A 25,920-nucleotide genomic window follows, 5' to 3' on the forward strand; every position below is an offset into this window, starting at 1 on the left:
GACGCGTGTTTCTCATCTTCTCAACATGTATATTTGCAAACCCCAAAGGCACCGTTGTCTTCAGGAGTCTCTTCGGGGGGGAAAGATGTCTACATGACAGTATCCAGAACTTCTTGCTGCTCAGAAAAGCATGGAGTGCAAAAACTTAACAGCCTTACAATTTGAGAGCATGTTAACATTACATCATGCAACCTTTCCTGAAAAACCAAACTCCAGAGACAACAGATTTTTTGCGGAATGCTTTTTGTAGTGGTGGTTCCAATCAGTGGTACCAATTGCAGAGCTTGAAGTGATGCTAAAAACGCAGGAAAAACCTTAACCCCACCCCATCGCAGAAGACCCCTCCAAACAAATGAACAAATGCTAAAGACCTGTGCAAACACACTCTTCTTTCCCTTCAACTTTGTTTATTGATGTACTGAACATGAAAAAGTACAAAGGATCCAAACACAAAAGAAAACATGTACAGCCTCTTTTTTAAATACTCAACAGAATATATTTTTTCTACTCCAACAGATGTGAATTAAGTCATACTGTACAACTTCAAATAAATACCAGCCTTACATTTTATTAAGTGCTCTGATAAACAGTGCAAAGTGAAGCCCGATACACATGCCTTCTCATCAATGCCCCCAGACTGTTTTGTCGTTTTGCTACGGTAATATATGGTAGCAAAGAATGTAGGTTCTGTTCTCCCCCACCCACCCCCACAATGGAACTCTTTGTTTTCTGAAAAATTGTTTAAATGCACAACAGTTTTTCAATGCACCTAGAACAAGCACGTGTCAGGAAGCCAATTGATTTTTTTTAAGTAGCATTGAGTGGGTCCAGCATGAAACGTCGCTTGTCACTTTAGCACACTTTATTCTCCCACAGTATATGTACTGTACTATACTGAAATTTTATAACTACAATTTTTTTAAAAAATAAGAATCAAAAAAAGCAACTGCAAAGATCATGTACAAGTATGTTAATGCATAGCACATTGCTTGTTCTAAGGGGAAGCGTATGAGCATCTCAGTTTATACAAAAAGCAGGACGTAACTATATAGTTGTATCAGTGCATCCTGGGGAAGGCACAGCAGCCTTCAGCTTTTTAAAAATTTATTATAAGCTAGATGCTAATCAGAAAATATCTGTACTTTTTTGACCTTAAATTTCTTCCATACATGGTAAAGACTTTTATTTATTATTTCCCCAAATAAGTGATTTAAGCGTCATACAAAGTTAAATTTCAATAGCATACAGGTATTTATGATTCTGGTATGAAAAATGTAAGGAATTTGTTCAAAACCTATGGTTATACTCATTTTTTTTACCACAAACATATTTATAAACAAAAATGTAGCATCACCATAAACAGCTGAAGCTAGACTATCTACAGACAAAATTTGCAACGTATCTGATACACTGTAAATTCAAGTCCCCAGGACAACAAAAATGAATAAGCAGACCTCAAGTAACAATGTTAATGCCATTTACAAAGAAAAGAAAAATACAAAAACATTCAAAATCTGAACATCACTTGGCATGTTAAATAAAGGAAACAGAAAACCAGAAAAAAAAACTCAAAATAGTAGCTGAAAAGAGGTTCATAAACGCAAGATCTTATTTACATTACACAAAGCTCAGGTGTTAGCCTTGAACGTAACTTTCAAAATACCTTCAAATATATCCAATGCAAGACTGCTTCTTCCTGGTCTGCCATTAAGCAAACCATGTGCAAACGTCTTTTTCTTTAAGACAAAACAATTCTTCAAACAATACTGCAAGTACATCACTAAACACCATGAGCTCTATCTGAAGGGAATTCTATAGGAAGAACAGATTTTTTCCCCCATCTCAGTTAATTTAAATTTCTTGCCTGCTCTTATATACTTTTAAATGTTTTTTCTTTTGTTTCAAAATCACAAGTTAACGTGAGCCACTCATCACATAGTAACCAGGATGTTCAGAGACTGCACCAACGATTACAAAAGCAAAACCAGCAGTGCTTTCCCAGTGATTCCACTTCTTGAATAACAAAGATCTCTAAAGAATTTCTACATCATAAATCTCTCTAAAGTTTTCCCCCAACCACTGCAAATTTCCTGGTAAGTTTTAAAAGCTCACTAGGTGTCATATGAAGAGATTTCTCAAAGTATTCAAGTCAAAATATTTGTTCCAGGACCTGTAAAAAGTTTCTCCAAATTTTCTCTTTTTTATAAAAATAGATGCTTTGTTTTTTTTTTTAAACCCACATCAAAGAGGCTCTTATCTCTTTGGCAAGGTACTGCTTTACGAAAAGTTCTCCAGTAATCTTACAATAAGCTTTTATAATGCACCACCCCCCATCCCCAAACCCAAATCATAACTACAAAATAAATATTTTTAAACTTTATAAATAAAAATGTAAACTTCAAAAAACACTTTTCTTGAACAGACTGAACAGCAAGGCAGTAAAGTGTAAACCAATAGGAACTCAAGACAACCAACTTAAAGATTATAACACAAAGCCTCAATATCTACTCACAGGTTCAAGGCAGTCGTGTAAAAGAAATTTCTTCCCTTAGCGCAAACATTTTAAAAGGTCCGCCTTCTTCAAAGAAGGCAATAGAATGCATTGTGACAGGTAAAAACCCTGTACCTCTTGTCCATATTCAAACATAAGATATTTAAGAAGTTTTAATTCAAATACTAGCAATAAAAAATCTCACATATTTCTTAGGATGCTAGTCTTTTTTTTAATCCCCCCCTCCCATCTCAACACTGACTTACAAAGACATTTACTAATGTATAAAGTTTCTTTTTTAACTTGCCTTTGTTGAATAGTTTTCAAATATAAATTGGGCTGAGGGCAACTCATTAGGCTTTGTGCGTTTTGTTTGTTTTAAATGAGACCTGCAAAACTCTGTCTCCAAGGCGGTATCCATTCAGGCTGGCTATTGCCATGGCTGCCTCATCATAGTTTGTCATAGTCACAAATCCAAAACCTTTGCACTTGTTTGTGTTGAAGTCACGGATGACCTTGACGTTGGTCACGGCGCCGAAGGGTCCAAACATTTGCCACAGGATGCTCTCGTCCGCATCAGGAGCTAAATTGTATACAAAAATGCACCATCCGGTTCCTGCGTGTCCCGGGATATTGATCCCAGCCAAACTGGTCATTCCATCAATGGTCATTGGAGAAAACCTACTAACCAACAGGGGATGGGATGGGGGACACAGAAGAAACAAAAAGCTTTTTTTAGTTCCAGGAGAATTTAAGGATGACGTCTATTCCCTATTAATAATAACATGCTGATTGTTAAACCAAGATCCTTTCTGCACAATTAAATGTTGTGTTGAAAATGAGCATAGAGCCATTTCATGCAGTTTTCCTAATTTTGCTGGGAGTTACTAAATTTTCTCAGCATGGAAAGCACATTAAATTTACACCTGAGAAAAGCAGCACTTACTGGAACAGAGTGATTAATCTCAAAGTAGAAGCCCAGGTTTGAATACCCAGCTAAGAGCTTCACTGAGTGCTCCTTGACCAGTCACATTCTCTGGGCCATTGTTAGGACAAACTGGGAAGGGGATAATCATCCTCCTAAGCTCCCTGGAAGAAGGCCTTGGAAAAAATGTAGAGATTTTCCAACAAGTTGTAAAAAATAGGTTAAGGCTGCCATGAGCTTCTGGGAAGTTTCCCTTCAAACAAGACTTGGGGGACAAGTCTTCCTGCATTAGAAATAGCTTATTACAATCACACCCCACATTGAAAGAAACATGCCAGAGCTATGTCTCTACATGAGTTATTGTTCCAAATGAATCTCCCTAGTCTTTTGCAAAGTATTTTTCAATTACTTTGGCCACCTCATGAAAAGGAAGGACTCCCTGGAGAAGAGCCTAATGCTGGGAGTGATTGAGAGCAAAAGAAGAAGGGGACGACAGAGAATGAGGTGGCTGGATGGAGTCACTGAAGCAGTCAGTGCGAGCTTAAATGGACTCCGGGGAATGGTAGAGGAGAGGAAGGCCTGGAGGATCATTGTCCATGGGGTCAAGATGGGTCGGACATGCCTTCACAACTAACAACACGTCTTTTTCTGCATGAGGAGTGATATAATCCAATGAACAGATTTGCCTTGGCTGGGATATTGCTAAAACCATTATTGCAGTTTATATGGAATGTGGTTACTTAAGGATGAAGAGCACATGACTGTTATATATAAATCTAAATAAATAAAAATAAATAAATAAATGTTCCCTCCCCCCTCCCCCCATGTTTACCTTAAAGTTGTATTCATTATTTGGAGATAGCTAGGGATGAGCATGAACTCATAAGCCAAAAATTGTGACAAATCTGGCCCAGTATGTGCCTAAATCCTTCCCAGATCTTTTGTACAAGTTTGGGGTTCAGGCCATTTAAACCTAGCAGCTGAGCAGGGAGGCCTCTTAGGTTTAAATGTCTGCAAGCCATTTAAACCATCTATTTTGCTCTCCTCACTTCCAAGAGGGGAAAAGCAAAACAGACCATGGAAATGGCTGGCAGCTATTTCAACAATCTATTTCACTTTCTCTGACTTCAAAGCGTGGGGAAATAAAGCCAATTGGTGAAATGATTGCAGCCATTTTAGTGGTCTGTTTTGCTTCCCACTGCTTCAAAGCGAGGGGAGTGAAACAGATGGTTCAAATGGCTGCCTGCTATTTAAACCTAATTGTTGATGGGCAGATCCACCAAGCTGTTTAAATGGCAGCTATTTCAGCAGTCTGCTTCACTTCTCCCCGCTTAGAAGTTTGTTTTGGTGCTTTTGATTCATTTTGGAACACACTGAATCATGCCTAGTCTTAGCGTGCACCTACAAATCCAGACAGATTCATTTTGGGAAGCAGTTGCAATGACAAACCTTCCCAATAAAAGCAACTGACTAAGAGTGTAAGAGGTCAATTCATGGAATTCCCTATTCTCCTAACCACTGGATCTCATTGGCAATAAATGGAATTCATAATAACCTTATTCACATGTTACGGTGACTGCATGTACAACCTATATATAAGTATGTATACCTATTTTGTAAGACGGAGCTAACACAAGTTCATTTTACATATAAAATGACAGACCACTACCTGCATGAATGTGGGGTTTAAATCACACATTCAGCTCTATGTGCATTGACGTAAAATGAGAATTACGCGATCTATATATTAAGAAAAAGCAGGTGTACACTGTACTTGGATTGCATGTGTGTTCTCTATAACAGTGGTCTTTCCCGCCACCCCCCCGCAGCGAGAAGCTCTCCAGGCTGCAAACAAATCATTGTGGGAGGGGGGGGAGGGGGGGAGGGGCATACCGGCAGCACAAATACGCACAAATGCAGTCCCGCACATGCACGAAACTGTTGTGCATGCACTGTTGCGCCCCCTGCAAATGCGCATGCATGGGGCCCGGGTCGCCCTCTCTCCCCATCCCTTGGCAGTGGATCGCAACCTGAAAAAGTTTGCGGACCGCTGCTCTATAACTTGGGAACTTCTGTTATAGGACTGTATAGGAGTAGCATGTGTATGCGAATATAAAGTATTAAATTCAAGTATTACCATTATTCTGACAAGTCTAATCCCCCTCTTCACCTATTGACCATAAGTGTAATGTGCTACTGGAGCTGAAAGAGGTATGCTATGTTGTTTCAAGCACATTAAAATGCAGCTGAATATACTACTTGAGTTGTGCAAAAAGGTTTCTTGGTCTTTCAAAATAGCTGACTGACACAGAAGTAAAGAGATTATTCAATTTTTAACATAAAGAATAGTCAGCAGATAGTGTTAAAAATAATGCTAAAAACTGATGACAAGGAGAGCGAATGGCAAGTGTTCACTAAAATGAAATGGCCTTGTTTAATATACAAACATGCAGGCAGAATTCAACATAAAAAAAACAAAACCTTAAACACTTCAATATACATTCAACACAATCAATCATTAGGAAGATTAAGTGTTATGGACCTAACATGTCATCATTACCTCTTTACTCCATAAGCCATATTGAGCAGATTGTCCAACCTGCAAAAGACATTTAGTAAAGAGTTCAGTCTTCAGATTTACCCACATGTGTCATATTGCTAATACATCTCAAATAAGGTTCACAACACAAGTTTACAACTTTGCAGATATAAAAGCATACATTTTCTGAATTTTCTATCCTTTCCCACTTGGAGCTGGCATACTTCCACACAGTCAGACACAATTACGCTTCCAGAAGCTATTTTGCTTGGAAAGACAACACCTGTTTTTTAACACCAACAGACGTGTTACAAGTGATAAAATGCCCAATATATTTAAAATAATTTCAAAAATTAATTTCATACAGGATTCCTTGTTGGTAAGCTAAGTGGTTTTGTTAGTGAGAAAATGTATTCTTCTTTAAGGCAGTGGTCCCCAACCTGCGGCCCGCGGCCCGGTGCCGGGCCGCAAAGGCCATGGCGCCGGGCCGCGGCTCCCTCTCCCCGACCCCCCCCCCCGCAGTAAAAAACTTCCCAGGCTGCAAGCTTGCGGCCCGAGAAGCTTCTTACTGCGGGAGGGCGGAGAGAAGGAATCGGGGCCGGGCCGCGCCCCTGCGGGCGCAGCTCGCAGGCCCGATGTGCGGGCGCGGCCCGATGCGGGGGCGCGGCCCGATGTGTGGGCGCGGCCCCGGGTGCAGCCCGATGCGCGGGTGCAGCCGATGCGTGGGCGTGGCCCGCGGGCCGCGCCCCGATGCCCTGCCGGTCCCCAACCTCAGAAAGGTTGGGGACCACTGCTTTAAGGAATTGCTTAACAAATGCACTAAATCATTGTTTCTATATAGTCATTCCACACTTATACATAGACTAGGGACCAAGCCCGTTGCATTCAGGAATACAACGGGTTCTAGACTAAGGTGACCAGATTTTAACATTGGTATAGCGGGACACCATTGACCGGGGGGGGGGGGAGGTCTTGATTAAAAATTTGGTCTATATGGACCAACAAAAAGTTTCATAGAACGCAAAAATAGCATTGTAATATATATATTAATTTCAGCATAAGTACAATTTGCCAGGTACCCCAGATGTCCCTCCAAAAGTGGGACAATCTGGTCACCTTATTCTGGACTGGGGTGGAAGAACTCTGTGGATGGCCTCTCCTTCCTCCCAGGACCTGGAAAGGCTACAGGCTGGAGGCCCCTGGGAAGGGAACTCACCAGCAGGGGCAGCTCTCATGCAACAGGGATCTGCAGCTTCTGATCCTGGGAGGGAAGTGGAAGGAGGTGGGGTGGTCAGGGGTGGGGGACGGAAGGCAGTTGGCTGGCCGCTGGACAGACAGGCAAGCCATTTGGAGGAGGCACTCAGGGGTGGGACAACCACCATGAGCGGTGGCACTTAAGCCATGAGACACTTTCCTCCTCCAAAGCCTTACCAGAAATATATTATGGGGAACAGATATCAAAACCAGTGCGGGGAACCCATTTTGCCAAGGTTTCTATTGAATAGATAATTTCTTGATATCAGTTACTTGTTTTGGAACCAGGTCCTCTCAAATGTTAAAAAGAGATTGTAATGAACTCTTGATTTACTACCAGCAGCATTCTAGAACATTTTACCACATAAACATTTAAAAATAACAATTTGGCAGATTGTACTTTAATTTAATATAAAACATGAACCTATGTAGAGCAAGTGATCTCATACTCATAAAGGACTGATGAATAAGTTAATGCTGGCTCTTCCTTATCCATCACTAAAATAGCAAAGTCTGAACAAACAGGCTCAAATTTCCTCAGTACAGAATAAGGTGCATGCAAATATAAAAGAATGTAAGTAATAGTTCTGTATAAAGACCATTCAAGGTTAACAAATTCTAACAGTATAACAAATTATGAGGTAATTTTACCTCTCAAAGGGAAATAAAGCTACAATGCATGGGTGCCTTGTTAAGTGATCGAAATGATACCTACCGTATTTGACAGCGTATAAGACGACTGGGCGTATAAGACGGCCCCCAACATTTCCACTCAAAATATAGTTTGTTACATTACATTACAGTACTATGGGCCACTATGGGCAGCTATGTCTATCCCAACTGAAGTGCACCCGGTGTATAGGACGACCCCCCCCCCCACTTGGAGGTATGTTTTTCAGGGGGGAAAAGTAGTCTTATACGCCAGCAAATACTGTAATTACTGTTACCAAGGGAGTGGCTTTTTCTGAGGTTTTCTATGAATCTCTCTCATATTTACAGGGGGAAAAGATTAGAATGTATCACTTCTGTGTGGGCATGTTAGTGGATGATTTAGCCAGTTTCAATGGCCAATTAAGTAAGGGATGGCTGACACACAGTGAATTTTAATTGGTTGAAGGGCTTGCCAGGGAAAAAAAAGAAACAAACAAAAAGATCAACCTCAGCATGGTCAGAGAGAGTAGAGTCCATGTGAAGAGAGAAGATGCTACAATTATGAAAGGAAAAGAGTCACACAAAGGACAGCTGAAGAGCTGTGTGATCTGACAAACAAAGCTGACAGGAAGATTATGACTGGAGGAAAAAGAGCCTTACAGGGTCAGGCTGAAGACAAGATGGAATTTTCCTGGTACAACAACCTGATGTCCTTATACCAGCATCTTCAGTGAACAATCCTGACTAAGAATACTATCTTCATATGAGTGCCAGGATCTTCAAAGATACAGAAAAAGTTAAAGAAAAGCCTCACCAGAAGGAAGATTTCAGAAGATTCGGTTAGTGCAACCTTGGGGTAAAGTGTAGAGAAAGGGAGTAACCTAGCGTAGGGATTGCTACCTCTATTTATACTAAAGGACATAATGAGGTGTATCTACATAACTGTGTATCAGTTAAATATGACCACAAACTATATAGTCAATTTGGAAAAAAGGCTGTAGAAAAACAGCTCCCATAATCATCCATTACCTGTTATGTTCCACCCAATGCACAGTATCATTGAAGCAAGGATAAGCACATAAGCCAATGTAACACATTAATTTTAAATCCCGTCTAGTGAAAAATTGGGACTACCAAAAATTCCAATGGGATGGATGCAGTATGTTAAAAAAAAAACAAATCTCTATGGTTTCAGTCAAAATTGTTAAGGATTCTGAAAGGAGTCCGAGGGAGATGCCTTCTCACTGTCTCCTCTGGCTATTACTGCAGAACATAGACACATTACTTTGAATCCTTGCATGATCTACATATTAGCTGCTCAGAATTATTTTCATGAATAAAGTAGGTGAGGCAGGAGTGGCAAGGTTGTAGGAATTATGTATGGTGAGAGTTTTGGCAAAGCAGCAGCAGAGTCAATGTAGATCAATACTGGATTGTCCTTTTTCCAAATGAAATCCAAGGAAATGCTCAAAGAATTATCCTATTTTGAATATTTTCAGCAAGCTATAAAATTGAACCACTGTTTACGTGTGTTATTTAAGCTTGCATGCATACATTTTTAAATTATAAAATGTGCATGTTGCCTTCATACCAAACCACCCAGAGCCGTTAGGAAGGGCAGTATAAAAATATAAGTAAGTAAGTAAGTAAGTAAGTAAGTAAGTAAGTAAGTAAGTAAGTAAGTAAGTAAGTAAGTAAGTAAGTAAGTAAGTAAGTAAATGCCATGAAGCAAGCTATACAGAAGCCAATGTCTAGAAGAGGGATATATTGAAATCCTGTTTTGAGTAATATGAATTAACAGTTGTTGTAGACTGTTGGTCTTGATATTTCAACAAATGGCTATGCTGTAAGTGTAGAATCATAGAACCATAGAGTTGGAAGGGGCCATACAGGCCATCTAGTCCAACCCCCTGCTCAACACAGGATCAGCCCAAAGCAAACACATTAACTCTGTACAAGCAAACACATTAACTCTGGTTGTGTGTATAAAATAGATTCTTCAATCTGAAGTGGCCAATACCATTCATATTCAGAGTTCCTAAAGCCAATATTGGTTAGGCAGCTTTACTCATACAAAAAAGATTGAGTTCAGGTCAAACACGGATTAGATTGGAACCTTAACAATGTATTGAATAGTACCAAGTGAGACAGATACACAGGAAATAAAGCATTCTAGTCACTGGCCTCTGTACTGTGGGAATATCACTGAATACACCAAAATATAAAGACAGAGGTCCTGCGGCTGGGCAGGAAGTGTCCGAGTAAGAAAGCGTGATTGACCAAACTGGATGGGATGCAGCTATCATTGGCTCACTCTGCCAGCAACTTGGGCGTGATCGTCAACGTCTCCATCTCTATGGAGGCACAGGTCACAAAAGTAGTGTGGCTGGCATTCTATCACCTGCACCAAGGCAAACTAGTAGCATCCTACTTGGCCCTGGAACATCGAGCCACAGTGATCCCTGCAGTGGCCAATTCTAGCCTGGACTTATGCAACTCTCACTACGCAGGCCTACCCTTAACTTTTATCTGGAAACTACAGCTGTTCCAGAATGCAGGGGCCAGAATCCTCACAGGAACGCCATGGAGGTCCCATATCCAACCTGCTCTCCGACAACTGCACTGATTACCAATCAGGTTTAAGAGGTTTTGATAATCATCTTTAAGGCCATACACGGCCTGGGTCCAGTCTACCTGAGGGACTGCCTCACTGTCTATATCCCAGAGAGAGCTCTACGCTCTGCCACTTCCAACTGGCTGGTGCCCTGAGATTTCTCTGTCCCGGCCCCCCACCTGGTGGAATGAGCTCCCTGAAGAGATCAGGGCCTTGCCCGAGCTATCACACTTCTGCAGCGCCTGAAAAAGGGACCTCTTCCATCAGGCATTTGGTTGACCTAGACCAAACCAGAAAAATCAACTGGGTACCCAGAATCCCTTCCCCATGAACTGAATCCCAAGCTGACCAACCTATGGGATCATAGTTAGCAAGGTAATGTTATCAAACGAAAGGTTACAATACTTGTTATCTTCATTTATGGAATCCATGTTATTGTTGTTTGCCTGATGTTATGAATTGCGCTGTACTATCCCTACATTTTGTGTAAAACATCCTGAGCCACAAGGGAAGGTGGTACAAAAATATAAGAAATAAATAAATAAAATATACTGCACATCAAAACACAGTTGGGTTCAGATGCACATTTAGAATATAGTAGTCAAATCATAGATACTAGCATACTCTTAATGTTACATGGAAACATATTTCCAGAGTCCAAAGCCTGTGAAAATTCCTGTAAAATAAACAAGTCACAGACTAACATGGCTCTCAGGTCAGGATTCTGGCACCCTCTTGAACAAAGGAGACAATACAAACTTCTCTGTTTTGATACAGCCTCCTTCGAGGCTTGTATGTATCATTTAGTATGCCTGCCTGTAAAGTAAGCACAATCCTATGTTGTCAGAAATGCAGACTACTTGTTAGCTGTACGACTGATGCAACACCCACACCTTGTGTGACTGGTTATTTATACTAACAAAATTTACTTCAAGAGCCCAACTGCACAAATTCAACAAATTCAGGCAATGTTCTATAAACACTGTGGCATGTGCAGATGACAGTAAATAACTGTGCTTTGCCCCATCCTTAATGTAAGGAAAAGCCTTCACAAGCCTCCCATCCCAGGCATATAGAACAAGTTGCATAGGTACCCCCCAAGCCACATTTTTAAGGTTTCTAGTATATACCCACTGACCTAACAAGGCTGAAGGTAAAAAAAAAAAAAAACCTTTGTTTTATGCTTTTTTAAAATTTTGGAAATGTGCCTAGAAATGCAATCCTACAAAATATTGTAGAATGGAAGCAGTCCCCTTTGAGCAATTCAGTGCTACTTGACATGAATATAAAGCACAACGATTAAAGATTTTAAGATCCAGGCTGCCACTCTGAAACCTGTTTGGAAAAAAGAAAGCTCCTCTGGAACAGCAGATTGTTTCTAGGTAAACATATTGGACTGCATTGTCTTCACAAGGGATTGGAACCAATTACAGAGACTTTTCAAGATTTCATTAAAGAACTGGGCGAGCGAAGAAAGAACGGATGCTCTAGGAGCCAAGTCAACATTCAGGTTAAAAGCAAGAGAGAGAGGTTAATCCAGGGAAACCTTTCTGATTTATTTTACTTATACCAGATTTATGGCAGCAGTGCTTTGAATTCATCCCAATTCATTTACTACCAAGTGTCCACAGTGCAAACTAGCGCATCATATTCTCCTTCAGATCCAGCTGTCCTTATTCCCAGCCTGATGAACATCGCTCAAAATCTGCAAGCTTGCAGATGATATAGGAGAGAACAGGATCAGAATAACCTGAGTAGAGGCTGCACAGGGACTTCAAAGGCTACTTGGCATTGTGTACCAGCAACCCTAGCATTTATCATTTCCACAGGTTTATTTACCTCTTTCATGTTAGTGCAGCAACCCCTTAATGACTTTAACATCAGCCACAGTGCATTCTGGGATTCCTCTTCTGAGTAATGCTACCTCTGCTCTGCCCTGACACTGACCAGTGGAGCAAGTCTCCTTTTATTTAATATTCAGTGGCTTGATAAGAGTAACATTTAAAACAGGGGTAGTCAAACTGCAGAGGAAGTCAAAGTGCGATTGCTGGCAGGGGCTCATGGGAATTGTAGTTCATGGACATCTGGAGGGCCACAGTTTGACTACCCCTGTTTTAAAAATACACTCAGGGAATCTTCCACTGAACACTGGATAAAGGCAACAACTGTCTCTACCTGCTCACGTAGGAAGCTAAAGAGAATGCTTTTATAAACCACCATCTGAAGTTGCTTTTATTTAGTAAGTTTTGCTATCAGCTAGCTTCTTAGCAGAAGGCACGTTAATTACCATTTAAATCCTGGTTTGAAAATTCTCAGTTTTTCACCTGAGCAAGGCAATGTCTACCTAAAGTGATCAGTCTTTCAAGTCCTTTCCATTCTGCAATAAAATAAGAATTCCCAAGCTGGACATACTAGAATTTGATGCAAAGTAGAATAGGATGGGACACTAGAATAGGACACTTAAATAGCATCTCACAAAAGGCACTACACCCATTTTAAAAGCACCAATCAGATCATGAATGTAGATTAATGCAGTATTTGCTTCAATTCACACCATCTGTCCTTTTCAGCACAATAAAGTATCAGAGAAACACATAAGGCTGTGCCACAGGAACACAGACCACAAACTTTTCAGGCTGCTTCCCCACCATATGTTTTATGTTGCCAAAGGAAAAAAAAAAGAGTGAGACATAATCCAGAATAGCCTGAAACCAGTAAACAAATTTTCCAATGTAGGATATCGTATGGTTAAGAAGTCCAAGAAAGTTAACGGAATACTATTTTTAGAATGTTAAAAATAATTTAAAACATGCTGCAAATTAGTAAAAAAAAATATCTTATTGTTTAGGTGCTACTAATTAACTGTGTAAATCCTTTTGTCTGTTTATAGCTGCCAACAGATGGCAGTGCTTCTAAATAAGTACTGACTGTTATGCCTTTTAGATGCTGAAACAGTTTAGAAAACCAACCATCAGATCAGGAAATACAACTCTCGTCAGGAAAAGCACAGGCAGGCTCCAAGGAAATCCCAGAAACTTCAGTATAACACCACCTACCTAAAACGTTGGGCCTGCTGAGCTAGAGGTCCGGGATACCTTCTGTTTGGAGACTGGTACAGCTGGGAAAGGATGGCCTGATTGGTTTTTTGGCTTGGATTGTTGGCAAACTTTACAGTGATTGGCTCTGTGGCACCTGGAGGTTTCTGCCCATTCAAGCCTTTAATGGCTTCTTCTGCCTCAATTCGCTTGTCGAATCGTATGAAGCCTACACCCCTTGAAACTCCTACATGGAAATACAAAGCATAGGGTTTCATCACTCACTTTCAAAACTTATATCAGGCCAAAACAATGAATTCAGTTTTCAAGGCATGGCACTCCAGTGCGGCCGAGGGCCCAGTTCAGGAGACATGCTGGATATGTTACCCACCAGAGATATTAAAACTGGGCCTTATGAGCTCATTTACTTGTTTTAAATAAAATCAGAACCTTCCAATTGCAAAATAACTCTTATCTCCCAATGAATCAATAGAAAAGCTTTGATATGCCTCGTTATATGCCTGTCTTTGAGGGAGTCTGAATTGGCAGGTGTCTTTTAAGGAGAGAGGAGAAAGAGATTTGGGATTTGTTATCTTATTTTTGGTTTCAAACTGGAAATGTTTTTAACTAGTACTGTGAACTGCCTTGAATCATGAGCAAAGGTGGAAAATACATGACTTAATAATATATAATAATAAATAAATACATAAAATATGCCTCAGTGTGTGCATGACAGATGATTCATATACAAGACTACAGAAAATATAATCACTGAGATAAAGGTGCATAAAGGTCTTAAAGGTGCTACTGGACTCTGATTTTATTGCTCTCCTAATGAATCCCTGCATTGTTTTTAAAAAGCAGAGGAGAGACATAGCACCCAGAGCAAAAAGTGCTTATGAAGAAACTGTCTTCCATTCTGCAAGTGTTATTTTTGCATATGTTCCCTTTTAAATTGCTGTTTTACAAACTCAGGGAAATTTTCAGCAGTGGTTCAGAGGTTTAATTGTAAAATAGTTAAGGACATCTCTCCAAAAATCTGAACAAGACTGCAGATTTTTAATACAGGCAGTGTTAATATCGGTCAACATCAAAATATGAAAGTCCAATGTTCCCACAATTAGCTATTACTAGTCATTATAAACAATTCCTGATCCCAAATAGGATTCTCCCATAGACACTCACTTCTGCCTGCAGCTCACCTTTGCTTTATCAAGGCAAGAAGCTAATACATTTGCAGAGTCACTTTTGAAATTCTATGCTATCGAGTGTGTCATATAGGATGGGGTGGGGGGAAATCAAGAGAGCATTCCACTTGAAGATTATGAAATTTCTAGCTGTGTTGTAGTGCACTTTAACAGATTTGTCTGGGGAATGGTAGAGGACAGGAAGGCCTGGAGGATCATTGTCCATGGGGTCGCGATGGGTCGGACACGACTTCACACCTAACAACAACAACTACTACATCCAGATTAGAGAGCAGGTATGAGCAGTGTGCTCAGCTTTGCAATGCCTCTAGAACTCAGAATGGGCTAAATAAAAATGAACAATTCAGTCTTAATGTTAAAAAAACTCTTGCGATCTGTTTTCCTCTGGATTTTACAGTTCATATTCTTCAGCAGTATGATAATAAAACTTTTTAAAAGTCTTAGTAGCAATTACCAGTTTGGATTTTGTATAATCTTAGCCTGAGAGAACAGCTGAACACTTCTGCATAAGATTATGCATTTGGGGGGGGGGGGGGGGAAGCTGTTTATTAGTATTTCGTAAGGAGCACAGGAACTATTTCCACTCCACAGCTTGGAAATGAAGATTATAGCAGCTGTAAATTTATTACAAGGCATGAAACAGGCTTCAAACCTGCACCTTGAAGGTAGAAATGACTCAGGCTGACTGACTACACTGCACAATCTATTTTTGTCCATGCATATTTATGAACAATTCCGGCAGAAAATTGTATTTTCTGGGCCACATATACTTTTGATAGTTCTAGAGGCAAGACTGCTGTATTGGAAGGTGGAATATTTTACAACCTACCAGACTGAAAAAAGTGAGATACAGGGCAGAGCACCTGTCTACTTACCGGTGACTTGGTCAACGAGAATACGGGAAGTAATAATGCGTCCGTATTGAGAGAATAACTGTTCTAGTTCTTTCTGGGTCATAGTTTTTGGGAGACCACTGACATACAGATTAGCATCTCTAATGGAAGCTGAGCTTGGTCGCGCATAGGAAACCTGGAGGAGAAAACAGAAGAAAAATAAGGGTTTTATCCAAGAGGACCACATAACAGCGGACTTCCACAAATTGTAGTTAGGTCTAGTAGCCAACTTTTTTTCTACTAGCCCCTTGAAGAACCCTCTCCCCTCCTAACCTAAAAACATTCTTTAAGCAAGGGTTAATCTAAATAAATACATGAATTGTTTTTTCACTTCTGATTTATTTATTATTTATGAGAATTTTCAGCCTCTCCTCCCCAAGATGGTCTCAGGGCGGCTTACAGCAGCATATAAAACCAATCTAATACAAAACAATTATGTACTAAAATCACTCCATCCTGAACACCACCGAACCAGGACTACCAATAAAATGTCCACAACTAGATTCTCGGCCAGTATGTGGAAGCATCCCACATAACAGCTGGAGCAACGGCTGGTGAGTCCAGGTGCCAGGCCCCAGCTGCCACCTCCACCCGTCTGCGCTCTTCTGAGGGCAGGTGGCAGGGCAAACGGGGCTGGTGGGGGTGGCCTTGAAGGACAAGCAGTGGCAGTGGGTGGTGAGGCCCAGAGCCAACCTTCAAGGATGCCTGCAGTCTCCTGAGGGTGCTGGCAGTCTTGGAAGACAGGTGGCAGCAGTGTTGTGAATGGAGCTTGGCTCTGAGCCTGGTCAGCCACTGCCACTGCTTGTTTACAAGGCTGCCCACGCTCTCCTGAGGGCAGGGGTGGCCTCAGACAAGCAGCGGTGGCGGATGACGAGGCCCAGAGCTGAACCCCATTCAGTGCTACTGCGCATCCTCCAAGGCCACCCAAGCTGAGGGTGGCCTTGGAGGACAAACAGCAGCCTGTGGCAGTGGGTGGTGAGGCCTGGAGCCGAGCCCCATTTGGGGTTACTGCACTTCCTCCAAGGCCACCCGCCCTCTTCTGAGGGCACGGACTGCCTTGGAGGACAGGTGGCAGCAGTGTGGCGATGGGGCTCACCTCTGAACCTAGCCAGCCACCACTGCTGCTCATTCTTCGAGGCCACCTGTGCTCTCCATCTACTGACGAAGTCTCCTGGGAGCAAGACTATAGATGTCATGTTCGTAGACTTCCGGATTAAGGGGCCGCGCAAGTAGATGTTTCCACATCAATAATGACACATTATATAGCCTGACTCAAGATGGGGGCTTGCAATCTGAGGGCTCGCAATCTGGGTGAAACACCAATACAGGGCTGGCAGGGTGCCCAATATTCATGATAGAAGTGTGATTGTGGGCTCAACCAAATGCCTGGTGGGGAGGTACTGTGTTTTGTAGGCCCTCCAGAACTCTGATAGCTCTGTGAGGGCCTGCGTCACTGCCAGCAGCTCATTCCATCGGGCCGGAGCCAAGCTAAGAGGGCCTTGCTCTGGTCAAGGCCAGGTGCACCTCTTTAGGGCTGGAGATCATCATCAGATTGGAGCCAGCTAAATGGAGGGCTCTTCGAGCTCCGATTAATTTTGTAATTTTGTTTGCTGTCTGATTGTTACTATTTTATTTCTTTTTTACATTTGTCAAGTATAAGATTCAATTACCAGGAAGAATTTGGCTCAATCCATGACTTCTTTACAGATGGGGTTTTGTATACCAGCCTTTTTCAACCTTTTGACAAAGGAGGAGCTCCTGAAATAGACCCTGAGGAGCCCAGAACTGGGCAGAAGGTATATCACCCAACCATACCTCCCTACCATGCCCAAGGAGGACTTGAGGGGGGGAGAAAGGAGGTGGGTGAAGCCTAGATGCCTACTCCTGCCTCATGTACCTCCCCCAGGTCAACAGAAACAACCAGTTCCCTGCGTTCATGGCAATGTTGGGAATAGCTTGGGACAGAATCCATTAAGGCAGGATACAAGGAAAGGGCCAGGAAGCCCTGGTTGGGAATCCCCGCTGTATACTATTTGAGCTAATTATAAGCACAATATTCTGGCAGCCATAAGGACAAGAACCATGTTTAAATTCCTATCCCAAAGAATTACAAGTACAACTAGGCAGTTTTTGCAATAACGAGGCTTTCTGTGGAACCTTGAAACACTAAGGAGACATTCAAAGAATATTCTACTTTTTTAGATGAGTCAGGAGGAATGAAAGCCTAGCGGTAGAATACATGCCTTTTATGCAGAAGGCTCCCAAGTGCAGAGGCTTTCATCTTTAGACAGAATTAGCTCTTCATTGTTTATTTATTTATAATTTCATTTATGGACTGCCTCTGCAGTGCCTCTGTGTACTGTGGGTCTTATACATTTAAAACTAACCCATGGGACCTCAAAACAGTTCTACAGGGGCTGTAAGACTGAGCTGTACTACTGGGCCTATGGTTGAGACCTAAAAAGACAACACCATCAATAACTGGCCTCCCTTACAAGTCAGCAAACATCTATACACTACCCAGAAATTCTTAATAATAGTGCATTGTTCCGCCCTCCTTCCTAACAGAGAGAAAGAAGCAATTTTTAAAATCTTGATTGGTTTTAATGTGGGAAACAGATTGTTTTAAATGTTGAATGTTAATTTATGGTTTTATTGCTGGTATGTTGTGAGGCACAACAGCATACATATTTTAAAGAATTTAAAATATAGGAGGGCAGGAAAGGAGCATGGCAAGGAGAAGAGGGAGGTCTATAGTGCTTCTAGGTTGGCCTGGCCTCAACCACAGTCCTGGTGGAAGGGTGTCGTTTTACAGACCCTGCAGAACTTTGACAGTTTCATTAAGGCCTGGAACTCAACTGGCAACAGATTTCACCAGGAAGAAGGCAGGGCCGAAAAGGTTGAGGCCAGCAGATCACCAACATTTTGGTATTTGCTGAATGCAATGCTCTTCAGCGAGCATACTGAGACAGGTGGTCCCTCAGATACTGGGCCCAGAACATATAAGGCCTTAAAGTTTAGTTCCAATACCTTGAAACTAATCTGGAACTCTACTGGCAACCAATGCAGCTGTTTGAGGGCAGGTCTTATAAGAGCTCTCCATGGGGTCCTCGTATGGACCCAGGCAGCTGCATTTTGCGCCAGTTGTAATTTCCAGATACTGATGGCACCCAATCCCTTGTTCCCCAGACCAGCTGTGCAAGAGGGCACATATAACACAGAAAGGAAAAATCTGTGGCTTAGGACCCCAAAGCCCCATTACGTTTAGTGTAGACAATGCTGAGATTGCTGTGTCAATGGCCTGACTCAGTATGGAACAGATTCATACACACACATTCATACAACGCCTCAATTCTGTGTACTGTGATTTAAAAATAAAGCTAAACCGAGAGGCTTATAACTTTGAATAAACACACATATGATCAGACTGAATATCATTTAAAAGTCTTGACCAATGGATTGAAAAAAGTTTTGCACCAAGAATCAGCAGCAAATCTGATTTCAGGTTGTTGGGTTTTTTAAACAACAAAACAAAAAAAACAATACTCTCTTCTTGCCTCATGTGTAAAATGGAGTACTTTTCACAGTGGTATTGTACTTTCACCCTCTTTTTGACTGAGAAGGAAGAGAAGCAGAAAGGCCCCAAAGACAACTAAAGTTACTTTTGAAGTATAAAACAGCATGGAGTTGAAAACAAAAGTAAAATTGGCAGTAGGCCTAGACCTATTACACTGAAAAAGGCACAGTGTTGCCTTTAAGAGTAATCACCAGGAGGAAAACAGCCTCACCACTGGCAACCTGGTGAGTGCATTTTGCAAAACAATCCATAAGACAAATGCAAGATTCAGCTACATAAGGGTTCCCCCTTTCTTCAAATTAATTATTAGATAACTTATATTAAGGTTATACTTTCCAAGCAAACCTAGAAGTGTATTATTTTTATGATTCATGGTTTTCTTCATGAAACAGGATAATCTTCTAAGAGAAAACATTCTTACTGTAGGCCATGAAGTCTAAAGTAACCCATTTTCTTAAAATGACATCTTTGCGGTAAATGTACATTTTGTGATGTGACTTGTTCAAATATTTAAGGTACCAAACTGACCACGTGCTAAATCTGAGAAATTCTACTTCACAGCTTGCGAATCCATGTGACTTTGCTTCCACACACAAGATGAGCATCACCAGCTATGTTCTATGAGCTGGTACAGTATGTGTATGATGAGTGTGTATCAATCATACACACAACTGGTTGTATGCAGAAGCCCTCCTACTCTGGTCTCATATTTGACTTATTGGTTTCTATAATTTTATAAAATTGGATGTTTACAAAAAAACAAATTGATGAGAATATACACTATAATAAATTATAATGGTTGAGTGCTGAAGGACACCCCCCCCCCCCAGTTCTATGTTTATAGTACACCTGGTTCAGATACTGTGTGGTTTTGGTCTGCTCCAAGTTGTCTCTTCCAATTTTATCCTTCAGAGTTTTCACTGGTAGGCACCGTATAATAAAACTCCCCTTTTCACACATTTATAACAAATTATATGCAGCAGTAGTTAATGACAAAATAGCAGGATGTGGAACTACAGAAGTCCAAAAGTAAGGAGGAGTTTGTCAAAATCATACTATCACAGTTAATCAGCATACACAAGGAACATAAAACATGACTGAATTCCGTATCAGCTGTTACTAATATAGACCAGGGGTCCCCAACCTTTTCAGGCATGTGTGCACCTTCAGAATTCTGACACTAATGGGCACAGGAGGAGGGCAGCTATAGGAGGTGGAGTCAGCCACAATATGACTAACGCAGCTTACCTTCAGACACACAGTGAAGAGTCTTGTGCCAAAGTGGCAGCTGCTGACAAAGCACCATTTCAAAAACTGAACTGTCAATCATAATCTCCAATGGCTACCCTTACTTTTAGAAACAATGGCATCAACATGAAGAGTCAAGAAGTGACTTCCTTAAAAGCAACCCTTTCTCAGACTATGAAATTGTAATCTCTCCTACCTGCCTCTCTTATAGGTTTGAGGAGGAAGATAAATTGGCCTGAAACAGTTAATAGAAAAATCTATTATGCCTAAAGAATACTAATAATGTTATGCTGTGACCCTTTTGTAACAATGCCAAAATGTAACTTGCAAGAATGCCCCCCAATACAAAGAAGACCAATCAACCGAGGAAATCCACAAAGAGAATGCAAAATATAATGAGTTTCTTATATATCCAATTTCAATATGACCTACCAATATCACTTTGCCCGTTGAGTCTAACTTTCAATGGCTGCACATAGAGGATTGTGGACCAAGGCTACAAAGGAACCTTGGTAGGTTCATCCTCCACCCCCCACCCCCATATGTTCAGGGACAATTATGCAATTTCCCAGGTCTCTAGAATGTTTCAGGGGTTTCTCAATGGTAAAAAGTTGAGAAAGGCTGTTGTAAAGCATTTACTTTTATCTTTTAGTTTCCAACTAGATTTGTTTTCAAGAACTCAAAACCAGATGGAATGTTCCACTTGCAACACTTGAGTCCAATCTTCTTCAAAGGTCCTGAAGAATAATAGGTGCAAGGTGCATGTAGATGAACCCACAAAGAAATCCTGCATCAGCCTGCTTCACTGTTCAGAACACATTGGGCATTAATAAACAATGTGTTTAAACATGCTCAATATTGATTGTTTGCCCACCACTCCAATACAATGTGGCTCATAGCAAGTAACAGTCATAAAACCCCACAATAAAATCCCCTTAACCATATAACAATAAAGCCATTTACTTCAATCCATCCCCCTACCCCTCCTGCTCAACAGGCCACATTTTGTAACAGAGATTAATGGGAAGCAACCCAATGTACTGGTTGACTCGGGGAGGGGACCTAGATCTTACTTGCCCTGGCCTCATTTGAAAACCTGACGAAAGAGCTCCATTTTGCAGGCCTTGTGGAACTGTAACAGGTCTCTGTCAGGACCCTCAGTTCTCCTGGGAGCTCATTCCACTAGGTGAAACCTTAATAGTAAGAACAGCTGCAACAATAGGGGGCAGGATATGACTGCCTTTATTCCTTCATGAAACTCCAGACACCCATGATTCCACATCAGGGTGCTTAGCTTTAGCAAAAGTGCTACATCACGCATATTCCAAATATTACCACATTAAATACCAAGCCAAAGACCACAAACTCCAATTTTTAAAAGAACTCTGGGAGCATCTGACAAATTTCCGTGAAGCACCAATCTTGGCTGCCAATTTTAACAGCTATCATCCATCCATCCATCCATCCATCCATCCATCCATCCATCCATCCATCCATCCATCGTCAAATCAAATAAAAAAATGATAATGGCTGTTCAATTCTTTTTTAAAGGAGCTAAAAATTACACAAAGTTAAATTTAGCCTGTGAATACCCTATCACATGTACACTCAGACCCCATGCCACAACCTGCTAAGGTAGCCTACGTTTAAGACCATATTTTATGAAAGACGTTTCACCAATACAGATGAAATCTCCTCAGGCTTTATTACTTACTGACTCTGATGATTTGATATTTACAAAGAAATGTTGTGACTATATGCTGATCAGATTAATTCAGCATGTTTCTCTATGGCAGCTTCATTTCTATTGCCTATGTCTCCTTTGTGCATGCTCTGCAATGCTATGTCACTACTGATTATGGTTGAGTTTTAATTTTTAATCTTTGTGGGGTTTGATATTTTATAATTGTAACCTGCTACAAAACGAACCTCGATAGCAGCTGGATATACATCTAATCTAATCTACATAAATAAATGACCAAAACCTGCTTAGGATCCCTGGACCTAAAGAAATAAAATTGCTCTAAACCAAGCCCCAGCCTGGTGGAATGCTCTGCCCATTGAAATCAGAACCCAGCAGGACCTGAAACAGAGTTTGAGGCCTGAATATATCAAATTATATACAAAGACTGTATTCTATGACCTTGGAGTTCAGCCGGTTGCCAGATTGCATCGGGGAGGGGATGCGCGGAGTCAGATCACATCGGGGAGCGGAGTCTTGGAGTTCCACCGTCAATCTTCCCCCATACAAGCCAGCATCCAGGCTCTTGAAGGATCAGGGAAGGTGGGGGGAAACTGAAGGATGCACAGATTCTCCTGAAGAGGTTTTTTTTGGTGAAGCAACTTTATCCCATTCTCAATTACTCATTCTGAAGCACCTTCCTTTGGGGAGGGGGAATAGAGTAGTAACGCTATTATAGCTTAAGCTATATTACTCTATAACTTAATAGAGTAGTAACACTATTATTGCTTAAAACAGGGCAGGAGAGAAGGCAGTGACACTATACATAGGTGGGGAACTATGGTAGCCACAGACTGGAAAAGCCCAAATGCTATGTTTCTGCATTAGCCAGTCCTGATTTAGACCTGTTACACCCCACTTCAGAAAGTGAAAAACGGATTTCTTTGGATTCCTTTGCTGTGGGGCAAGTGAGGGGAGAAATTCATGTTTGCACTCAAAAAAGCGAATTTCAGTGTGGAAACAGACAAAAAACTCAACCCTTTAAAAATGCAAATCTAAATGATATACCTAGTGCAGAAACGGTCCCATAGAAGATGCTACACAACTTTGGTTTGCAAACCCACTTCAAATCATGTTTTCATAATCATGTTTTGCAAAGAAATCCTTAATCATAATTTAGGTATTCAGATTAAATGCACTAGCAATATTAGAGAAAACAAGCCACAGAGCATGCGGTCTGTCCTCTTCCGGTGCCTACTGAAAAGGTTTTATTTGTGTGTGCCATGGGGATTTTAAAATGCTCAATTATGACAAATGTCCTATTTGTAGTTTGATTCTTTAGATTTATCCTGTATCTTATGAAATTTTATGGATTTTGGATTTATCAGTTTAATATTTCCCCATTAATCAGAAAATCACATCACAAAGCAGTGATGTTCCCCTCATAAATGAATACTCTAGCATCCAATTTTAAAATTTTATTTTAATCAGAAAATATTCATCTCTCTGGACTCTGAGACTTCTTTATTAAATGAGTTTTACTGAATCACTTAGAATGGAGCAGCAACTTGCACCATGATTTGTTTCAGTGATCACGGCATAAAATTTGAGGTATGAGACATCAGATTTCCTTCAGCAAAGAATTCAACTTTTGACAAATGTATGCATTTTGTGTCCACTTCCCAGGTTCCAGTTACCAGTATTGCCTGTTCATTTCACATGTAATTCAGATAGCTACCCTGGCAGATGAACTCTTAATCTGGGTGAAAAGCAAGATGACTTCTCTCTCTGAAAAGAAAGGAAGACTTTGTTTCCTCATGGATGAGGAGTGAGTGATTTTAATGGATGATTTTACAACCACCTACTTGAAGCTGAAATGCATAACCTACACTTCTAATCACCTGGGCACCCATGATCTTCTTTGCTTTTATGGAGTGTTTTTTTTTTCTGGGGGAGGGGGGGTTAGCAACGGAAATCCAGATCTTTGAGTTCTAAATCCAGCCACTCTTGGCTATGGAAGAAATCTTGTGGCTACCCTCACTGTTCCTTACAGGTTCAACAGCAACAGAACTGCCATCACACATAGATACTCAAATCTCCCAGGAGAACTAACTGGAAAGAAGGCAACCAGGGTTCAACAAGATTTAAGAGGCCTTCACACATAGGACACTGGCAACATCTCAGTTTTTACACTGACATGTTACTGGTGGGTTTCTGCTGAAGGATTGCAGATGATCTCCCTACAGAAGAGAGTCCATGAACCTCTCAAATGGTCTGTTTATTACCTACTTGACCCTATGTATTCTCCAGCTAAATCACAGGCATTAAATAATCTTATGGCGGCCAAGAAGAATTTACCAATGGGCAGTCACCATTCTCCCAAAACACACCAAGAAAACTAGACACAACAAAAAATCCCCAACAGAATTTCTATAGGCCAAATGGAGCAGATGCTGTAGCCTTCAGGGAAGACAGACTGTATCCTTTGGAGCAGCGAAGTGCAATGTCAGATTTATTCCAATCAGGGCAATTTAAATCATGATTTAACCCTTCAGGGCTACAGCGGAAATCCTGGAAGCAAGCCATATTGAATAAGATTGGACTTGCTTCTAAGACCACTTCCTTTGCTACAATTATTCTTCAGGGCTCATTTAAAATGGAAATGTGATTTGTGGCTTTAATGCATATTTTTGTACAAAGCACTCTCAAATGAGGTTATAATCAAAGTAATCTGTTTGCAAATAGAATGAGATTTTATAAGACTTAAAACATATCAAGAAGTCTTCAGATTCTCTGTGAAATTTCAATATGATATAATATAGATGTGTCTCTATGGTTGCACTAGGCCTTAGAACAGTGGTCCCCAACCTTTCTGAGGCTCGGGACCGGCAGGGCATCGGGCCACGCCCCCACGGGCCACACCTGCGCATCGGGCCGCGCCCGTGGGCCACGCCCACGCATCGGGCCACGCCCGCGGGCCGCGCCCACACAGCCCGGCCCTGATTCCCTCTCCCTGCCCTCCCGCAGAAAGAAGCTTCCCGGGCCGCAAGCTTGCGGCCTGGGAAGTTTTTTACTGGGGGGGGCGGGGAGAGGGAGCCGCGGCCCGGCGCCATGGCCTTCGCGGCCCGGTGCCCGCAGGTTGGGGACCACTGCCTTAGAAGACCAACCAACACCATCAAAACCCCATCACTTCCTGTCATGATGCGGAGAGGGACAAGAAGTCAGAAATGAGCTGATTTTGAAGGCCTACCACAGCCTGTCAAAATATGTACACCCTTAAAATTGAGCTCTGACCTGGATAGCCCAAGCTATCCTGATATCATCTGATCTCAAAAGCTAAGAATCAGACATATTTAGCATTTGGATGGGAGACCAAGGACCTCACAGAGGCAGGAAATGGCAAACCACCATGGAATGTCACTTGCCTACAGTCTCCCTAAGTCAGCTGTGAAATGACAGTGTACACACACACACACAAAGGAAGATAACTGAACAAGAATAAAATATCCAAAAATACAGCATTTCGCATTTGAATGAATACTGTAAAATTCCCTGACACATTTCAAAATGTTTTCTTGAGGATTTTTTTAAGTCACACCCGTCTCATTGTGGTACGCCAGTCATATAATCGCATATCTATTTTACCAGTAAAAGAAGTGTGTATGCTTTTACTCACAAGAGAAAGATGTTTGGTCTTGTAACCTGGGCAACAATAGTAGTAAGCATGATAAGAAGTGGATTTTCTTGTGCAAACAAGACTCTCAGTGAAATCATGCCCATAAGAGCTAGATCAGTGGTTCTCAA

General features: G+C 41.3%; 1 protein-coding gene across 23 annotated transcripts in view; it reads right to left on the minus strand.

The window, feature by feature from the left end:
- Positions 1-387: 387 nt before the first annotated feature.
- ELAVL2 (ELAV like RNA binding protein 2) overlaps positions 388-25,920 on the minus strand; it is a 177,390-nt gene continuing 151,857 nt past the window's right edge. For 21 of the 23 annotated variants that reach the window (XM_077345220.1, XM_077345216.1, XM_077345210.1 and 18 more), the window contains 4 exons: positions 15,593-15,746; positions 13,531-13,756; positions 5,977-6,015; positions 388-3,175 (listed from right to left, as the gene is read on the minus strand). In XM_077345220.1, the coding sequence (XP_077201335.1) occupies positions 2,845-3,175; positions 5,977-6,015; positions 13,531-13,756; positions 15,593-15,746 (750 nt within the window). In that variant the 3' untranslated portion in view covers positions 388-2,844. The remainder of the gene's footprint in view (positions 3,176-5,976; positions 6,016-13,530; positions 13,757-15,592; positions 15,747-25,920) is intronic. The other 2 variants (XM_077345207.1, XM_077345203.1) reach the window with 1 other exon arrangement.

This window comes from Paroedura picta, chromosome 7 (genome assembly GCF_049243985.1).
Source record: "Paroedura picta isolate Pp20150507F chromosome 7, Ppicta_v3.0, whole genome shotgun sequence".
Lineage (NCBI taxonomy): Eukaryota > Metazoa > Chordata > Lepidosauria > Squamata > Gekkonidae > Paroedura > Paroedura picta.